At 48.7% G+C, this 18,707-nt stretch overlaps 1 protein-coding gene across 1 annotated transcript in view; it reads left to right on the top strand.

Annotated features, from left to right (window-relative positions):
* LOC116838570 (cytochrome P450 2J6-like) overlaps positions 1-18,707 on the top strand; it is a 34,784-nt gene that overhangs the window by 14,678 nt on the left and 1,399 nt on the right. The window contains exons 4-8 of the mRNA XM_032803880.2: positions 681-841; positions 5,174-5,350; positions 14,078-14,219; positions 16,181-16,368; positions 17,800-17,941. Coding sequence (XP_032659771.1) covers positions 681-841; positions 5,174-5,350; positions 14,078-14,219; positions 16,181-16,368; positions 17,800-17,941 — 810 coding nt within the window. The remainder of the gene's footprint in view (positions 1-680; positions 842-5,173; positions 5,351-14,077; positions 14,220-16,180; positions 16,369-17,799; positions 17,942-18,707) is intronic.

The following is an 18,707-nucleotide window of genomic DNA, read 5'->3' as shown; positions in this document are numbered from 1 at the left end:
TGACCAGAGAGAAGAGCTTGGCTACAAGGTGGGAGAACAGGAGAAGAAAATCAGTATAGGTTTTATTTACAATCTCTCTTTTTATATACTTACAAGAGAGTGAGTTAGATACCGAGTGTGCAGGAACTGTACAGCAAACGGAGCAGCAATTACACACTCAGCAAAAGATCTCTCACAACATGGGATGCTAGAACCTATTTTAGTGAGAGGGGAATGTTGATCTGATCGTGCCATTGGCTAATGGATTGTACTTGTAAATAGTCTTGTTTATAGTTATTCTGTTGTTCTGGAGTAAGATGGAGGGGGGGTCAAAGGAAAATGGGGGTGGTCTTTAGATAGTTTATTCCTGGCTGCTTGAATGATTCACTTACATGGGTTTATTTTTTCCTATCCTTGTGTTTTGTTTGACATATTGTGAATCTGTATACTGGAATCTCTCTGTGAGCACATGGGCTGGGGAGAGTTAGTTTAACAATTTGCTCTTTTCTGAGCAAGCTGCTTTCTGGCTGGCTGGCAGTTTTATTTCTTTATTATCTACTTTTCTTGTTGAATTTTTGTCTCTCTTCCACTAATGTAATTGACGTAGGTGGTCTCTGGGATTGTGTGCAATTTTTACCTTCCCCGCTAGATAGAGAAGCAGTAACAGGAAGTATTAACAATACCAATCACTCTGTTTGCAGGGAAATCTCTGGATCCTTCTGTCCCCATTGTTCACGCTGTCTCAAATGTGATTTGTGCTGTGGTTTTTGGACATCGCTTCTCCTTAGAGGATGAAACCTTCCACCAGCTGACTGAAGCCTTCAACTGTATATTCGCTTTTGTGAACAGTTTCCATTTTTTTGTGAGCAAATAATCTCTCTTCTTTTGAAATGAGAAATGCAGATGAAAGGTTTGACTGTGAACGTGATCATTCAAAGAACTCAGCAGTGCCTGGAACTACTGGAGTTTGTAATAGGGCACCCTGAGCCTTGGTGGCTCAGGCAGGAGTCTGATGCTGTTTGTTAAAATTTCACAGTATAGGTCAGATACGATGCTGAACTGCCATGTGCTGGGAACGTTGCTGTTATTAAGATGTAATACAGTAAAGTCTCTGCTTAATAATGTGATTTGATATTCTTTGTTTAGGTATTCTGTATTAATAATGTTTATCCGGTAAAGTCAGAGGCATGGGTTTGTGATGACATGGTGGTATGAATGTACGGCACGTCTTAGGATGGCAAATAATGGTTTTGAGTGGGCAGATCCTGTAATGATCCCTCCGCTGGTTTCTCCACCTGGTGAGTGGGTGGATGGTATTAGGATTGAGTTATGCAATGGAAACGTGACTCCCATGCCACAAGACAATCCATGTCAGGATCCTGAGAATGTTTGTGGGACGCTGCATGTTGCTTATGTAGATGCCACACTGTAAAGTGAGCCAATGAATTTTGACTTAGTGGCGTAACTGAAGCTGGTAGGATGATTCTCTTAACTAGAGGGATACTATCTAATCCCTGCGGGAGAGACGTAAGGGGATAAAAAGGAATGGATGGCTCTGTGTCGAGTGTTTGATCAGTCAGTGAGATATAACTTGGTAGCACAGGCGGCAGGTTATGTATGTTTGTGGTGCTCGGGCTCCAGCAATATTCAGGGCTGGGGGCCCTGCTCCAGCAATATTTGGAGCTGGGTCTCTCCCCCAGCCCTGCCTGGATCGGGCCCCGGCTGCCTGCGGGCCTTCCCCCCACGGCCCCGCCCGCGCGGTTCCCTGCCTGGAGCATCTCCCAGCCCGCCTGCACCCCTCCCCCTGTGTCTCCCCACACCCCCGCTGCATCTTGCCTGGAGCAGGTCTCAGCCCCCGCCTGCCACCCCTCCCTCTGCATCCCCCCCCCCGCCCTTGCCTGACAGAGAGCAGGCGCGCCTCTCCCACTGCCTGCTTGGGCTCCTGGCAGAACTGCTGTCTGCTTGCCCAGGGTCCTAGCGCCTCCATCTGCTATTGCAAGGCAGGCTGCCCTTACCCCGCCTAGCCCTGAGCCTCTCCAACTCCCCAAACCCTCAGCCCCAGCCAGAGCCCTATCCCTCTCCTTCTCTCTCGCACCTATCCCCATCACTCTCATACCCCACACCTACCTCTTCCCATCCTCACCCCGCACCCTAATCCTCTCACAGCCAGAGCTCATACCCCCCGCACCCTATCTCCTCCACCTCATCCACCCCCCGCACCCTTAATCCTCTGCACCAGCAGAGCCTCATACCCCCCGCACCCTAATCCCGCGCCAGCCAGAGCCCTCATCCCCCTGCACCCTAATCCTCATTCCCGCCAGAGCCCTCATCCCCCCGCCCCTAATCCTCTGCCCCCAGCCAGAAAGCCCTCATCCCCTTAGACCCTAATCCTCATTCCCAGGCAGAGCCCTCATCCCCCATACCACGAGCCTCTGCACCAGCCAGAGCCTCATCCCCGCACCATGAGCTCTGCCCCAGCCAGAGCCCTTCATCCCCGCACCCTGAGCCTCTGCACCGCCATTATCTCCTTCTCTCTCTCTCACCCTGAGCCTCGCCCCAGCAGAGCCCTCATCCCCCGCACCATGAGCCTCTCTCTCTGCCAGCCAGAGCCCTCATCTCTCTTCTCTCTTCTCTCTCATCTATATCTTCTGGGCTCTGCACCAGCCAGAGCCTCATACCCCCGCACCCTGAGCCTCTGCACCAGCCATATGCCTCTACTCCCCGCACCCTAATGCCTTCTGCCGCCAGCCAGAGCCCCTCATCCCCCGCACCCTAATCTCTGTGCCAGCCAGATCCCTCATCCTCCTGCACCCTAATCCTCTTCTATCCCCTGCCACCCTAATCCTCTTGCCCAGCCAGAGCCCTCATCCCCCGACCTCTATCTCTCTCTCCAGAGCCCTTATCCCCGCACCCTATCTCATTCTCTCTCCTCATCCCCCCGCACATGACTCTGCGCCCAGCCCACGAGCCCTCCTCTTTCCTGCACCCTGAGGCTCTGCCCCAGCTCTGAGTCCCCCACATCATGAACCCCTCATCCTCAGCCCCACAGCCCTCACCCCAGATCCCCTCTGCCCTGAGTCCCCTCCTGCATCATGAACCTCTCAGCACCAACCAGAGCCCTCATCCCCCTGCACCCTAATCCTCAGCCCCAGCCCTGAGCCCCCCCTGCATCATGAATCCCTCATCCTCAGCCCCACTGCCCTCACCCCTGCACTCCCTCCTATCCCCAAACTCCCTCCCAGAGCATGCACCCCCACCCTTTTCTGCACTCCCACCCCCAGCCCAGAGCCTGCACCCAAACTCCATACCAAAGCCTGCACCCTGATCCCCAGCCCAGGACCTGCACCCTAGACCTCCCCCCCAAACCCCTCCCAGAGCCTTAGGCAGGTGGAGACGGAGTTTGGGGAATGGAGTTGGGGGAGAGGTTCTGGGCTCCACCAAATTTCTACAAACTTGCCACCCATGCTTGGTAATGGAGAATGTAAAATAGTTTGGGCAAACTTACAAAGAATGGACAGACAGTGAGGAATCTATGTGGTTGTATTGTCTATTTCTAGATGATAAAGTGGCCCTGTACTTTGTGTAAACAATAGACATTACATGTTTGGCTATATTTGCTACACAACAGGAGTGTAAGTAAAGTCCGGTGCAAATACAGATTCTGTGGTTTTAAGTACAGTTTGAACCTCTCTAGTCCGGCACCCTTGGGACCTGACCAGTGCCAAGCCAGAGAATTTGCTGAACCATGGAAGATCAATATCATAGCGAGTGGGTCTCTTTTTTTATTTTTATCTCGTCAAGGAGAATAAATGGAACAGGGCTTGTAACTCTGCCTAGCCAAGGTTTACCGGCTCTCTTCATAACAAACTGCTAGGGTTGTTACACAATTTTACTGTATTGGCACAAGGAAACAAGTAGATAAAGCATAAAAAACATAAAATAAAATTATGCCAGACCACAGATGTTGCCAGACCAGAAAGTGCTGAATTAGAGCGGTTCAACCTGTATCGTTAAAATTGGTTCAGGAATTTTTCATTTTCACTCTAGCAGATGTGCCAGGGAGATACCAACCTGGATCTATTGACTTATAAGGAAGGATTTGATTGAAAACCTGAGAATAGGGAAGTTTGGTACCTTGGATCTTGAGCGACTTGAATTCAGGCTGCTAAGGAACAGGGCAACAGATGAACCCTGCGTACATTTCACGACCTGTCACCTCCCATTCTATTCTCTGTGCCTCAAGTATCTATAACATAAATATTTTACATCTGGTTCTGAAAGTTTTGTATAAATATGCAGGGACACAAAAGTTCCTTAAACATATCAAGTTTCAGAGTAGCAGCTGTGTTAGTCTGTATCTGCAAAAAGAACAGGAGTACTTGTGGCACCTTAGAGACTAACAAATTTATTTGAGCATAAGCTTGCGTGGGCTTCCGAAGAAGTGGGCTGTAACCCACGAAATCTTATGCTCAAATAAATTTGTTAGTCTCTAAGGTGCCACAAGTACTCCTGTTGTTTAAACATGTCAAGTGTATTCTGAATCTTATTGGCCAGATTTTGCTGTGCCTTTCACTCTGTGCAATCCCATTGAAGTCAGGGCAGAATTTGGCCCTACATATCACTTTTTTTAATAAGCCGCTGAGACAGATTAAAAAGAAGTCCATGATTCTGCTATAGAAGGCTGCGTCTTGCTCTCCCAGTGTCTTAATGTGATTGTTTTAGCATTGTCATGGCAATTATAATCTAGGCAGGTCTGAGCTGCAATTAGGCTATAATTCTGAGGTATCACTTTGTAAACGCAGGGATAGAAATCATGCAGCATGTGGACTCTCAGTCCCAAAATATAAACATCATGTTCCCAATGTTATTTTTCTATGTGATGCTGAAATGTACTCATGGGAGTAATAAATTAACTGATTCCACTACCAAAATGGGGAGGGATAGCTCAGTGGTTTGAGCATTGGCCTGCTAAACCCCAGGCTGAGTTCAATCCTTGAGGAGACCACTTAGGGATCTGGAGCAAAAATCAGTACTTGGTCCTCCTAGTGAAGGCAGTGGGCTGGACTCGATGACCTTTCAAGGTCCCTTCCAGTTCTAGGTGATAGGTATATCTCCAATCATCATGTCTACTCTGAGATCTACCATTACCTAATGTTAAGGAACTCTCAGCTCCTTCCATTGATCTCTTCCACAGCTGTTTGAAATTCTCCCCTGGCTCATGCATCATCTCCCAGGACCTCAACAGAAGGTAAACTCTTGCTGTGAGTTTGTGCGTTCTTTCATAAGGAAGGAGATCAGAAGCCACAAGGAGAGAGGCATACCAGACGAACCACAGGATTTCATTGACTTCTATCTGGCTCAGATAGCCAAAGTGAGTATGTTACTACAGCTCCCCTGAAGCACCATTAAAACCTCCTACAGCCACCTGGTGTGAACAGAATTCTGTAAAGAGATGCTCCGGCTTTTAACAGAAAATATTCCTTGGGTTTTTTTTTCTTTAAAGGTAAACTTTAAGGATTACTTGAAAAATTGCTAATCAAGTTAACTAAAGCTGTACAGTGCTACAGGCTGGAACTCTTATATGAGAAATCACTGAGGTCAAAAGTTAAGCAGGATTCACAAAGGGATTAGAGGAGAACATCCACAGTTACATTAGACTAGATAAAATAAATGGTGTTTTTAAAGACTATAAGACCTAGTTCTTCTTCGAGTGGTTGCTCATATGCATTCCATTTAGGTGTGTGCGCGCCGCGTGCACAGCCGTTGGAGAAACTTTTTACCCTAGCAACACTCGGCGGGTTGGCTGGGCGCCCCCTGGAGTGGCACCACCACAGCGCCGCATAAATACCCCAGCCGACCCGGCCACCCTTCAGTTCCTTCTTACCGCCCGTGTCGATCGTTGGAACAGTGGAGTGCAGTTGTCTGACCTCCACTTCCTTCCTTAGCTACTCGCTTATCGCTGTTCTTTGTTAGTTAATCGTTTTGTTTACATAGTTAATTAGTTATAGTTGAGTAATAGTGTTAGTGTATTTGTTAGTAGTTTTCGCGGGGCCGGGGGCTGTTCCCCTGCCCCGCGCCCGGTACCGAAGCCATGCCTGGCTCGCCGGGATTTAAGCAATGTTCGGCCTGTAATAGGCCAATGCCGACAGGAGATCCCCACGACTCCTGCCTGAAATGCCTGGGGGAGTCGCACTTAGCGTCTAAGTGCCCCATTTGTAAGGCATTCAAGCCGCGCACCCAGAAGGAGCGGAACTTTAGACTTCGACAGCTCCTCATGGAGGCGGCGTTGACACCAGCACCGAGTACGAGCCAGCAAGCGGATGAGACGACCGCTCCCCTTGGCACCGTCCACGTCCGGTACCGGTAAGGCTCTCTCGGCACCTGGCAGCACGCGACGCCGACGGCAACCTCTGCGCCGCTCCCTCTCTCCGAGGTCGACGTCGGCCAAGCCTCGGGCGGACCCTTCTGCAGCCGCCCGAATGGCTAAGACTGCTCTGAGGCAGACCGCCCGGCACCGACCCGGTTGCGGCGCCGTCAGATCTGCCCCGTTGACTCCAGCCCGTGCGGGCCATTGAGTCCGGCGCTGAGGAAGCTCCCCCGGCGCCGGCCGCGGTCGAGCTGGCATTGCCTTCCACACCGGAGACATTTTCGGCGACACGAGACCTGATTGCCTATCATGGAGCCGGCACCGCATGTGTGACCTCCGGTACCGCCAGTCCGTTTGACCCTCTCCAAGGCAAGCCGCCTTTTCTCGGCCGCCCTCTGCCACTGCTCAGGTCAACGCTCCAGATCTCGTTCTCCTCGCCGCTCCCCTTCACGGCACCCTCTCCAATCGCGGCACCCCACCGCCCAATCGTGGCACCGTTCGCCGCGGGCACCGCTCCCGCTCGCCTCAGCACCGCTCGAGTATGGCAACGCTCGGCACCGCTCCCAATCGCGGCACCGCTCAATCCGCCGCGCCGGCCGCAACTCGCTCCCGTCCCGCTATTGGCACCGCTCGCGGCACCGGTTCGAGCTCCCGGCGCCAGTCCAACAGGCCGATATTCCCGGACCAGCGAGCTCGCGGGCACGACCTCCGGCACCAAGCCGGGCGGTCAGGTCCCGGTCCGGCTCCCGGTACCGGCTCACCGGTCCCCAGACTCCGGTCTGCCAGGTCCATTGGCACGTCGGTGCCCACCTTTGCGGCCCCTCCATGGCCGTCCAGTCAAGAGTCTGCTTCTCCAGGGCAGGGTAGCAGCTATAGCCGGGGACCGAGACGTTGATTTCCCCGTGGACTCTTCCAGGACAGTCGCTCCCATGACGCCGCGCAGCAGCAATGGGGCATGTGGACACCCTGGACTTACCATCAGGCCCAGGGTGCTCCCCTCGTTCCGGCCCCTGCACCTGCTCCACAACGTCGGGCGCCAGAGCTACCTATCCCGCCTCCTCCGCAAGATGCAGAGAACCATCATGCCATTCATCCTCTGCACTCCCAGGAGTCTTTCCAGCAGGACCCACAGGGGACGAGTCCTGTCAGGACTCCACTTGTTCCGGGCGTATCCTCCTCTCTTCTCCCGATGAGGCCGTGGCGGGCTCTCTTCCTCGGGGCCACCGCCGATCGATTTGCGAGCCCACCAGGAGCTCCTTCGCCGGGTGGCCCTTAACATAGACCTCCCGGTGAGGAAGTGGCGGAGGTCGACGATCCGGTAGTCACTATTCTGGCTGCCGATGCCCCAATGCGCATAGCCCCCATTCATTAAAAACTATACAGGCGACTACTGATACCTTGTGGCAGTCTCCAGCATCCATCCCTCCGACTGCAAAAACGTGTGGAGCGGAGATATATGGTGCCCTCCAAGGTTATGAACACCTATATGTACGTCCACCACCCCCTCCTCGTTAGTTGTCCAATCAGTTAACGAGAGGAGCGCCATGGCCAGCAGGCGCCGGCACCAAAATCTAAAAGAGGCTAGGCGCATGGACTTCTAGGCCGTAAAGTGTATCAGGGCAGGCGCCTTACAGCTCCGAGTCGCCAATCAGCAGGCCCTCTTAGGCCGATACGGCTTTAACACCTGGTCGGAGGTTGGCCGCTTTACAGAGTTGCTGCCCCGGACTCACGCCAGGAGTTCGCAGCCTTTGTGGAGGAAGGGCAAGAAGATCGGCAGGACCTCCCTCCAAGCTGCCCTGGACGCGCGGCCGACTCGGCCACTAGGACTGTAGCCTCAGGAATTACACTGAGACGAAGGATTCCTGGCTCCAGGCCTCCACCTTACCCACCAGTACTGCAGACCACATTTACAGGACTTACCCTTTGAGGGCCGGGGTTTGTTTTCCGACAAGACAGATCCTCACCTTCAAAGCCTGAAAGACGGCAAGTCACCTTAAAGTCGCTCGGGATGCACACCCCCGTGGCTCAACGGAGACCCTTTAGGCCCAACCCGCCGCCCCTTAACTTCCCGCCTCGAAACAGGCAGGATTTCACCAGGAGGCGAGGTCGGGGGGGTGAAGACGCCAGTCTGGCCCCCACACAGGCCAGTCTCAAGGCCCCTACTAAAACCACATCTGGGGCCAAGAGTAGTTTTTGAAGGTACGCCCAGGGACGGCGTACCAGACTCTCTTCAGGATCCTTTTCCCCCTTTTCCAACCGCCTTTCCTACTTCCTTCCGGCGTCTGGTCACAGATTACTTCGATCAGTGGTGCTGCGGCACGGTGAAGCACGAGATACCACCTCCAGTTTGCTTCATCCCCGCCTTTCCGCCCCCCTTCCGGTCTCTCTTCAGGGACCCCTCTCACGAGCAAATCCTCTGGCACGAGGTGCATCTCTCCTCACCGCAGGAGCCGTAGAGGAAGTTCCGCTGCCCGAAGGGGGAAGGGTTATTACTCCCGCTATTTTCTCATTCCCAAATCCAAGGAGGGCCTCCGACCAATTCTAGATCTGCGGGGACTCAACAAGTGGCTACGCAAGTTGAAGTTCCGCATGGCTCCCTGGGAACCATTATATCCCGTCCTTGGATCCTGGAGACTGGTACGCCGCCCTCGACATGAAGGACGCGTACTTCCACATAGCCATTTTCCCGCACACAGGAAGTACCTTCGGTTCACGGTCAGACAGCACCACTTTCAGTTTGCTGTCCTCCCCTTTGGCCTGTCTACTGCCCCGAGGGTCTTCACAAAATGCATGGCAGTCGTCGCCTAGCGCGCACCTTCGCAAGCAGCAGATACATGTCTTCCCGTACCTGGACGACTGGCTCATCAAGGGCGCCTCGCACGCCCAAGTCCGTCAGCACGTCTCAGTAACAAGGACCTCTTTGTCCGTTGGGGATCCTCCTCAATGCGGAGAAGTCCACTCTCAATCCAACGCAGAGACTGGACTTCATAGGAGCGACACTGGACTCCTCCCTTGCCAGAAGCCTACTGCTTACTCAAGCGCGCTTCCTAGCGCTCACCTCACTCGTCCGGCACTTGCAAGCAGCTCGTCTGACCTCAGCTCGCAACTGCCTCGCTCTGCTGGGGGCATATGGCCGCATGCACCCATGTCACCAAATATGCCAGGCTACGCATGAGGCCCTTTCAGACGTGGCTTCACTCGGTCTTCCGTCCGAGCAGGGACTCATGGACGTGCTGCTCACGATCCCTCCCGGTCCTCTCCGCTCCCTCGACTGGTGGCTGGACCCGTCTCAGGTTTGTGCAGGGATGCCCTTTCATCCACAGCAACCATCACTAACCCTAACGACGGATGCGTCATCCCTCGGCTGGGGGCCCACCTAGGTCGCTTACGGACCCAGGGCCGTTGGTCTGCCGACGAGCTCACCCTTCACATCAACATACGGGAGCTACGGGCCGTTCGTCTCGCTTGTCAGACGTTCCAGCAGCATCTTCGTGGCCGTTGTGTTTCGGTATTTACGGACAACACAACGGCCATGTACTACATCAACAGGCAGGGGGGACTCGCTCGTCTCCCCTGTGTCAAGAAGCCATTCAACTATGGGACTTCTGTATAGCCCTCCGGGTGGATCTAGTAGCATCTTCTTCCTGCCGGAGTCCGGAACACCCTGGCGGATCGGCTGAGCAGGTCCTTCCTCTGCCACGAGTGGTCGATCAGATCGGACGTCATTTACTCCATTTTCCAGAGTGGGGGTTTCCCCTCGTAGACCTTTCGCGTCCCGCTCGAACAGGAAGTGCCAGGAGTTCTGCTCATTCCAGGGCCTCTCCCCCGGGTCGATAACGGACGCGTTTCTCCTGCCTTGGAGCCACCGCCTACTTTATGCCTTCCCTCCGTTTCCTCTGGTACACAAGGTCTTGCTCAAGCTTCGCAGAGACAAGGCGCAGCTCATCTTAATAAAATAGCGCCAGCGTGGCCCAGGCAAGCCTGGTACACCCACCTCCTGGACCTGTCAGTAGCCGCTCCAATTCCCTCCCCAGTGTCCCGGACCTCATCACACAGGACCACGGGAGACTTCGTCATCCGGATCTGCGATCCCTCCACCTCACGGCGTGCTCCTGCATGGCTGAATGCTGAGGAATTACGCTGCTCCGATCCGGTGCAGCGCATTCTCCTCCATAGCAGAAAACCTCCACCCGCAGAACGTATGTGGCCAAGTGGAGGCGCTTCACGGCCTGGTGTGCATCCACGATGTTTTCCCCTTACAGGCATCAATCCCGACGATCCTAGACTACCTCTGGCACCTTAAGCAGGAAAGCCTGGCGACTTCCTCTCCTAAGGTGCACCTGGCAGCAATATCCACCTTCCATCCGGGAGACGGTGGGTGCTCGGTGTTCTCTCACCGGTAGTCTCTCGCTTCATGAAGGGTCTGGACCGTACTTATCCCCCCACTCGTCACCCAGCCCCCTCCTGGACCTCAACTTGGTCTTGAACAGACTTATGTTGCCGCCCTTCGAACCACTGGCAACTTGCCCGCTTCTCTACCTATCGTGGAAGACGGTCTTCTTGGTGGCAATCAGCCTCAGCGCGTCGGTCTCGGAGATCAGAGCCCTCACTGTCGATCCTCCGTACACCGTCTTTCATAAAGACAAAGTGCAACTGCGACCTCATCCTGCATTCCTCCTAAGGTGGTCTGCCTTCCACGCTTGCCAGGACATCTTTCTCCCGTTTTCTTCCCGAAGCCGCATGCTTCTCGGAGGGACAGCAGCTACACACCTTGGATGTGCGCAGAGCACTGGCTTTCTATGTGGAAAGAACCAAGCCCTTCCGAAGGTCGCCCGCAGCTCTTTGTGGCGGTTGCGGAGCGAATGAAAGGTCTGCCAATCTCCTCCCAGAGGATTTCCTCCTGGTCACAGCCTGTATTTGCATGTGCTACGAGCAAGCTCAGGTTCCCCTCGGACACCTTACGGCGCATTCCACGACAGGGCTCAAGCTTCCTCAGCAGCCTACTGGCGCACGTGCCCATCCAGGAGATTTGCCGTGCTGCGACCTGGTCATCGGTCCACACTTTCGCCACGCACTATGCGTTGGTCCAGCAATCTCGGGACGACGCGGCCTTTGGGGCGGCTGTGCTCCAGATTGCCGCGTCTCTCTCCGACCCCTCCGCTAGGTAAGGCTTGGGACTCACCTAAATGGAATGCATATGAGCAACCACTCGAAGAAGAAAACACAGGTTACTTACCTGTAACTGTTGTTCTTCGAGATGTGTTGCTCATATCCATTCCACACCCACCCTCCTTCCCCACTGTCGGAGTAGCCGGCAAGAAGGAACTGAAGGGTGGCCGGGTCGGCTGGGGTATTTATGCGGCGCCCGTGGTGGCGCCACTCCAGGGGCGCCCAGCCGACCGCCGAGTGTTGCTAGGGTAAAAAGTTTCTCCGACGGCTGTGCACGCGGCGCGCACACACCTAAATGGAATGGATATGAGCAACACATCTCGAAGAACAACAGTTACAGGTAAGTAACCTTGTTTTCTTCAAGGCATAAGACAAGCAGTGAGTGACAGAGGGTTAGGTAGACACTTCCTCTATGGGCAATTTGTTCCATGCTTTTCCGCTGGAGTTTCTTGGACTTGACAAATCTGCCGGTGGCCACTTTTGGAGACAGGATGTTGGATTGGATGGATTTGGGTCTAAGCCAGTAAGTAATTCCTGTGTTCTCTGGTCATGCTTCTCAAGAGTAAAACTGCTACTTTTTTTTTTCTTTTGTAAACAGTCACAGTCTATGTCATACTTACAAGCCCCAACTCAGTAAGACTCCCCTAGGCAGCTTTACAAATGTAACTCTCTATAGTTCACTACAGTGCTGAATGAGTTTTTAATGAGTTTACATATCTTGTTTGCATAAATTATAGTTGATATAAACTTCAAGGGGTGAGGTGAGACTGCTGATTTGTTATACATATTGTCTAAAGAAATGTATTTTTGATTTATTACAAAGACAAATATTTTACATTAGTTATAAGGAAAAGTCCTTAGGGGTTTAAATAAGTGCATTTTAATATGTATTTAAATCTAAAAATATTTTCAAATGGTATAAAATTATCTTTAATGTAAAATTAACATCTAAAAACATGAGTTCACATGAAAAACATTTTAATATTAAAAGATCATGCCCCGTGACACTTTCTTATTTATCTGCCTTTATGACTCATGCTTTCTTCCGTGACAAACAGGCAGCTTAAAAATAACAACACTTAGCACTTACATCATGAGGAATGTCTTCAAAGCAGCCTACAAAGATTTGCTAATATATCTCTAAGCATTCCTGCAAGTGAGCTAAATACTAGCTTTTTTATTTTATGGACAGGGAAACCGAGGCTGGGAGCTAAACTGAATTGATCAGGGTTGGTCAGTCAGCTTGTTTAATCTTCGGTGCTTCTGGGGCACTGATCACTGTAGCATCTAAGAATTAAGTGCATTAATTATGAGTCACATAGCATTGTGCTCAACAGAGTTCCCAAATGATTCTACTGTTCATTTCCTCCATCACCTTTCCTTGCTGTTTAGTGCGAGCATTAGAAACTCCTTGTCTTTGTTTATTGTGAGAAGATTTTTTTAAAGGATTTTTAATGTAAAACAGGTGGCTTTTTGGCATCATGTTATAAAGGTAGTTGGGTTTGGGCTCAGTCTTATTTCCTCTTTATTAGTAAGAGTCCTCGAGTGAACTTATTTTATCTCTTTCCGTCATAAACTTAGTCCTGGACGCTGTTAGCAGCAGCATCGCTAGGAGGGTTGCTGTTTGTATGGGTCATAAATAGAGAGATGGGAGACCCCTGCCAGGTTAATACAGTTTATGAGCCTCCAGAGGGTGGGGATTTGAACTGACAATACTCAAAGGAGAAAGAGGAGTTACTTAGCTGTAATTTTCAAGTAGATTATTGGTTCAGATCCACACAGACAACAGCCCTGATTCATCCTCAAAGCACCATCTATCATGTGCACTGAATGAGGCAATGGTCGTATGGAAAAAATTGTATGTGATCATGTAATCAATAATGTATCATAATGCATATGCACAAAGGGGCTGGATTTAGATTGCACAGACAATCTTAATTCTGGCATTTTCCAACTTTTCGGTTAGAACATTGCAATTTGACTTTGCAACCTTAAAAATGTTCTTGTAATGTAACTCTGTGTGTGTGTGTGTGTGTGTGTGTAATATATATATTCTATAATTGTGTGTGTGTGTGATTAAGAACAATAAAGACAGTCCCTGCCTTAAAAATCTTACAATTGTCTGTTAATGACAATATACAACATAAAGATGAAACAAACAAGTGGTCAAGGGTTGGACAGAAGGAAGGTGAGATGAAAACATGAGGGGTATGTTTTGGCTGGACTAGCTCTGTGCCTAATGTTGAAAGGGAAGCATACCGTGAGCTACAATAGGTGGTGAGTTTAACAGACAGACTAGTAAGTGGATTTACAAATTGATGGGTTTGGAAGAACAAGTAACATGACAATGTGAATAATCCTGGAACAAATTCTCCATATTTATTCAATAAAATATTTGCAAATCTCTTTGTATTATTCTATCAGCTTGATTGTCTAATTCTTTTAGAAGTGTTTTTGTTATGTAATATTATACAGTGCACATCCCAGGGATGCAGTGAGGTTCATTGTTATGTAGTCCTACCCTATGTGCTCTAACGTCATCTTTCTGATTGACATCTGCAGGCTAAAAATGACCCCGCCTCTACGTATGATGAAGACAACATGAATCAGTCTATTTTTGACCTCTTTCTGGCAGGTACAGAGACCACAGCCACCACTCTGCGCTGGGCACTGCTCTATATGGTGGCTTATCCCGACATCCAGGGTGAGTCAGGGACACACACAAATCATGCATAAGATTGAAGTACAAAAACTGGCAGATCTGCACATTTTAAAAAAACAGTGCAAGTACTAAAGCTGCTTGTTAGTAGCTGCTAAATTAGATAAGTTGCAGCCAGAGATGCAGATAAGATTTCAGGATCGTCATTCTTTGGGAATATATTTCATTTTTTACGGATTGTTGCCTGAGTGTTCAGTCTGGTAGAGACACCAAGGAAGACACAGTCTTTGCTTCAGTGCTCTCTCAGTCTCAATCTAATACAGACCTAACGTTGTGAGACAGTAGCTGAAGGTGCTCCAAACAAAACTGGAGTTTGGCCTCTGCAATGAAGTTAGAGTAAATTGTCCTGTGCAGTGGTCTCTCAGAAAAGTATAACTGGAATGATAGTGTTCTCCTTTGCTGGGTAGCAGAAATAGTATTCTCTTTCATAATAATATTAATAGCAACATGTGAGATGATTATATCAGAGAAGGAGAAATCATAAAAGATTAGGGTTGGAAGAGACCTCAGGAGGTCATCTAGTCCAACCCCCTGCTCAACTAAATCATCCCAGCCAGGGCTTTGTCAAGCTGGGCCTTAAAAATCTCTAAGGAAGGAGATCCCACCACCTCCCTAGGTAAGCCATTCCAGTGCTTCAGCACCCTCCTAGTGAAATAGTGTTTCCTAATATCCAGCCTAGACCTCCCCCACTGCAACTTGAGACCATTACTTCTTGTTCTGTCATCTGCCAGCACTGAGAACAGCCTAGCTCCATCCTCTTTGAAACCCCCTTCAGGCAGTTGAAGGCTGCTATCAAATCCCCACCCCACTCTTCTCTTCTGCAGACTAAATAAGCCCAGTTCCCTCAGCCTCTCCTCCTAAGTCATGTGCCTCAGCCCCCTGATTATTTTCATTGCCCTCCGCTGGACAAAGAGAAAGTAAAAGGAAGACTGGAAGACCGTGGGGGTGGGGTATAGTTGCATAGTATAGAATTGTGGTTGGTGAGATACGTGGTTAACAGGCCACGTGTTGGCATTAGTAGTACCTGCTACAATTAAGGTTGCAAAGGAGGTTATACACTGGAGTAACTTTTTGCTTTCTGAATGCAATGCCTCCCCAGATTTACACTGGCCTTCCCTCATCCCCTCAGCATCAGAGATCTAAAGTGTGTGCCAGGATTCAGAGAGGAACTGAGTTGAGTGAGGGGAAGATTTTTGGACCCTTGGTTCTGGAATGTTGGAGCGGAGGCGTACGCACGCATTTCCAGTGTTAATTGAACGTCAGGAATTAATCCTGGTTAATTATTACTTAACTGCTTTACTAAACCTTTAACATTTGTAAGCTGAATAATATCTTGTGAGGTATGTGACAACCAGCGAAGGGTTCATTAGCGCTCAGTAGTTGCTAGGTAATGTTATCTTGCTCTCGGAGTATATTCCTGCCCTCAGAGTTTTGTTGTGATGCAGTGCTTTTCTTGTGGTCTAAATGTGTCATCACTCTGTCTCCTACGAGGGCAAAATAGATTCCTTGATTGTGTCACTGAATTAATTTCTTAATAAACAGTTAATGTTTTATTTATGGTTCACTCTTAGAGCCTAACTATAAATACAACAACTTGCAAGACTAATTTTATAAAAGATCCCCAAATCAGCTATCTCATGGGGAATGGGCAGGTGGTAAGACTTTACTGCCTCCTAGTGCTTGTTTAAATGAAATATTTGAAGATGCAACCCGGAAGTATGTGAAAAGTCAAATTATAATTTAGTCATTTGTTCTGGAATTTTAAAATCTTCTTATTCTTTATTTACTTCTATGTTTTCAAATAATTAAAATCCTTTTAATTATTTACTTTATTGTATTCTTATCATTATAATAGTCAAAAGGGAAATGAAAGTGCCCATAATAAATACACAGTGTGCAGAACATATGCTCTTCTTCCATCTCTAAAGCTGAATGCTTTTCCTCAGAGAAAGTCCAGAAGGAGCTGGACACTGTGCTGGGTCCCTTCCAGTTAATCTGCTATGAGGATAGGAAGAACCTGCCCTATACCAATGCCGTGATTCATGAGATCCAGCGTTACTGTAGCATTATTTTAATTACGATCCCCAGAGAAAGCGGGAAGGATACAACGCTGCAGGGATTTCCGATTCCAAAGGTACAGAGAGATTGTTCACTTCGATATGCGCTTGTCTTCTGTGTAATATCTGTGAAAGAGATGCCATCTCTCTGCACATTCATAATCTCCCACTGAAGGGGTGTAGTGCATTAGGAAGCCATGTCAACTCAGAATTCCAGATATATTACTGTCTCTCTCATGTTCTTTTTTTAAAGTTTCTTACTGAGGCCTGATTCAGGTAAGCATTCGTATTAAAAGCACATGCTTAAGCTCTGTTTAAGTCACTGGGATTTTAAGAATCTCTTTTGTGAAGCATATAGTTAAATGATCTCCAGAAGAAGGATAGACTTAAGTGCTTTTCTGAATTGGCCCTCTAGGAAATTTGCTTCTCTAGCAAATGCTGAAACAGCCCAACTGTTGTCAGTGTCTTTAAACTTGAATATTAGCAGTAAAAGTGGGCTCCATGTCACTGGTGACATAAATATTATTGCTTTTCTGTATCGTGGCCACTGCTGGTAGCAAGCTTGAAAATGACAGTCTGAAATAAACAGTTTAATGTCTAGTATCTTCTGAATTACTCCTGGGGACATGGGCTTGTCACTGTGTGACTAGAGCTGGTCAAAACATGGAAAAACCATTTCACTACAATATTTGAAATTTCAACTTTGTTCCCATTTTGCAAGGTTCCAAACGGAACCATTGTTTTTGTTTGTTTTGGAAAAAAAATTCAAAATACCTTTCTAACCATTTTGAACTTCTTACTTTGCAAAAGTTATAGACTGTCAAAAGGAAAAATGAAATGCTACAATTCTGGTCCCGTGTAACTTTTTAAAATGTGGAGAAGCTTTGAAAAGTTACCGGGTGGCAAAGGGAAAAACTGAACAAAACTAGACATTATCCTTACTATTGCATTCAGTGGCAGAAAAGAGAAAAAGGGAGGGGGAAAGAGAGAGAGAGAATAAGAAAACAAACCCCTGACATTTCAAAAATTTTGGTTTTGATGAAAAACGGAAACATTTTGAAAAACCGAAAGCTTCAAATGAAAGTTTTTGGTTTTGAAAAAAGGCCATTTAAATCCAAAACATGTGACAGACAAATTTGACATGTGACCTTCTGCACATTGCAATAAATTTGAACTGAAATTTGTCCATGTCCCTCTCCTTATTGACTTACCTGATGGAGAGAGACTCAGGGCTTGTCTACACCAGCAGAGAATAAATTCTACTCCACATGAGTGTGTTGTGCTGTAAGTGGCTCATGTGGACCCTGCTGGCATGCACTAGAAATTCCCTCATCCACATTAATGTCTTCCAGTTTCAAATCGTACTACATTCCTGTAAATGAGGGAACTTTTAGTGTATGCCAGCGGGTCTACACAGGCCAGGTTGGTGTAGCCAAGAAATGACACCCCACAAAGTCACTACGTAGACCAGCCCTCAGAGAACTGAACCAACTGCTTCTTCCTTGCAGGGCACCCTCATTGTGCCAAATTTAGACTCTGTCCTCTTTGATCCTGAGAAATGGGAGTCTCCTCGACAGTTCAACCCAAGTCGTTTCTTGGATAAGGAAGGAAATTTTATGATTAGAGAAGCTTTTTTACCATTCTTAACAGGTAAATGTACTGACCAATAAACACTTCTTTGAGTAATATCCCTATGGGTGCTCCCCTCTAGGTGAGCTGTGCCCTGTGCGCCTTTGATTGGAGATATTTCATAGCAGTGTCCATTTGGCGCATGCATGCATGTTACTCAGTCTTGTGCTCCATGCCATTGTTATGCAGCATTGCACGGGCGAACCACTCTTCATTCCTTCTCAGAAACCTTGGCCTGAGATGGAGCCTTTGCAATTGTCTGTGTTGAGTTTGACCTCAAGGGTGTCCCCTTAGCTCTTTTAGTAGTCAGTTTATTATAGTGTTTATTAGTAGAACTTAGTAGTTTAGTTTAAAAAACTTTACACGCATGCGCGTGCACACACACACCATTTTGTATTGTTCAGTAAATTAGTCCCAAGAGAAAATTACAAGTTCAGCAAAAATACTTTTGCTTTCAGGTGAGAATGAACAATGTTGCATCTGAAAGGTGCATGTAAGTTAGAAGGTAGCCTGTGGAGATATAAATCATCACCATGTGTACAGAGCTCCACCGGAAGAGCTTCAAATTGTGAAGATGCCTTTGTGTAACAGAAGATTTGGGATAAAATCAAACAGTTCTGAAAGTGCCTGGAAATATATAGCAGAATAAGATGATGTCATAAACGGATAGCTAAGGGTTAATGTTTCTTTTGCCTGTAAAGGGTTAACAAAGGGAACCAAACACCTGACCAGAGGACCAATCAGGAAACCGGATTTTTCAAAGCTCAGGGAGGGAATTTTTGGGTGT

Source organism: Chelonoidis abingdonii, chromosome 8, assembly GCF_003597395.2.
Source record: "Chelonoidis abingdonii isolate Lonesome George chromosome 8, CheloAbing_2.0, whole genome shotgun sequence".
NCBI classification, from domain to species: Eukaryota; Metazoa; Chordata; order Testudines; family Testudinidae; genus Chelonoidis; species Chelonoidis abingdonii.
Note: the sequence above shows the minus strand (reverse complement) of the source record. Positions and strands in the feature narration are given on the sequence as shown.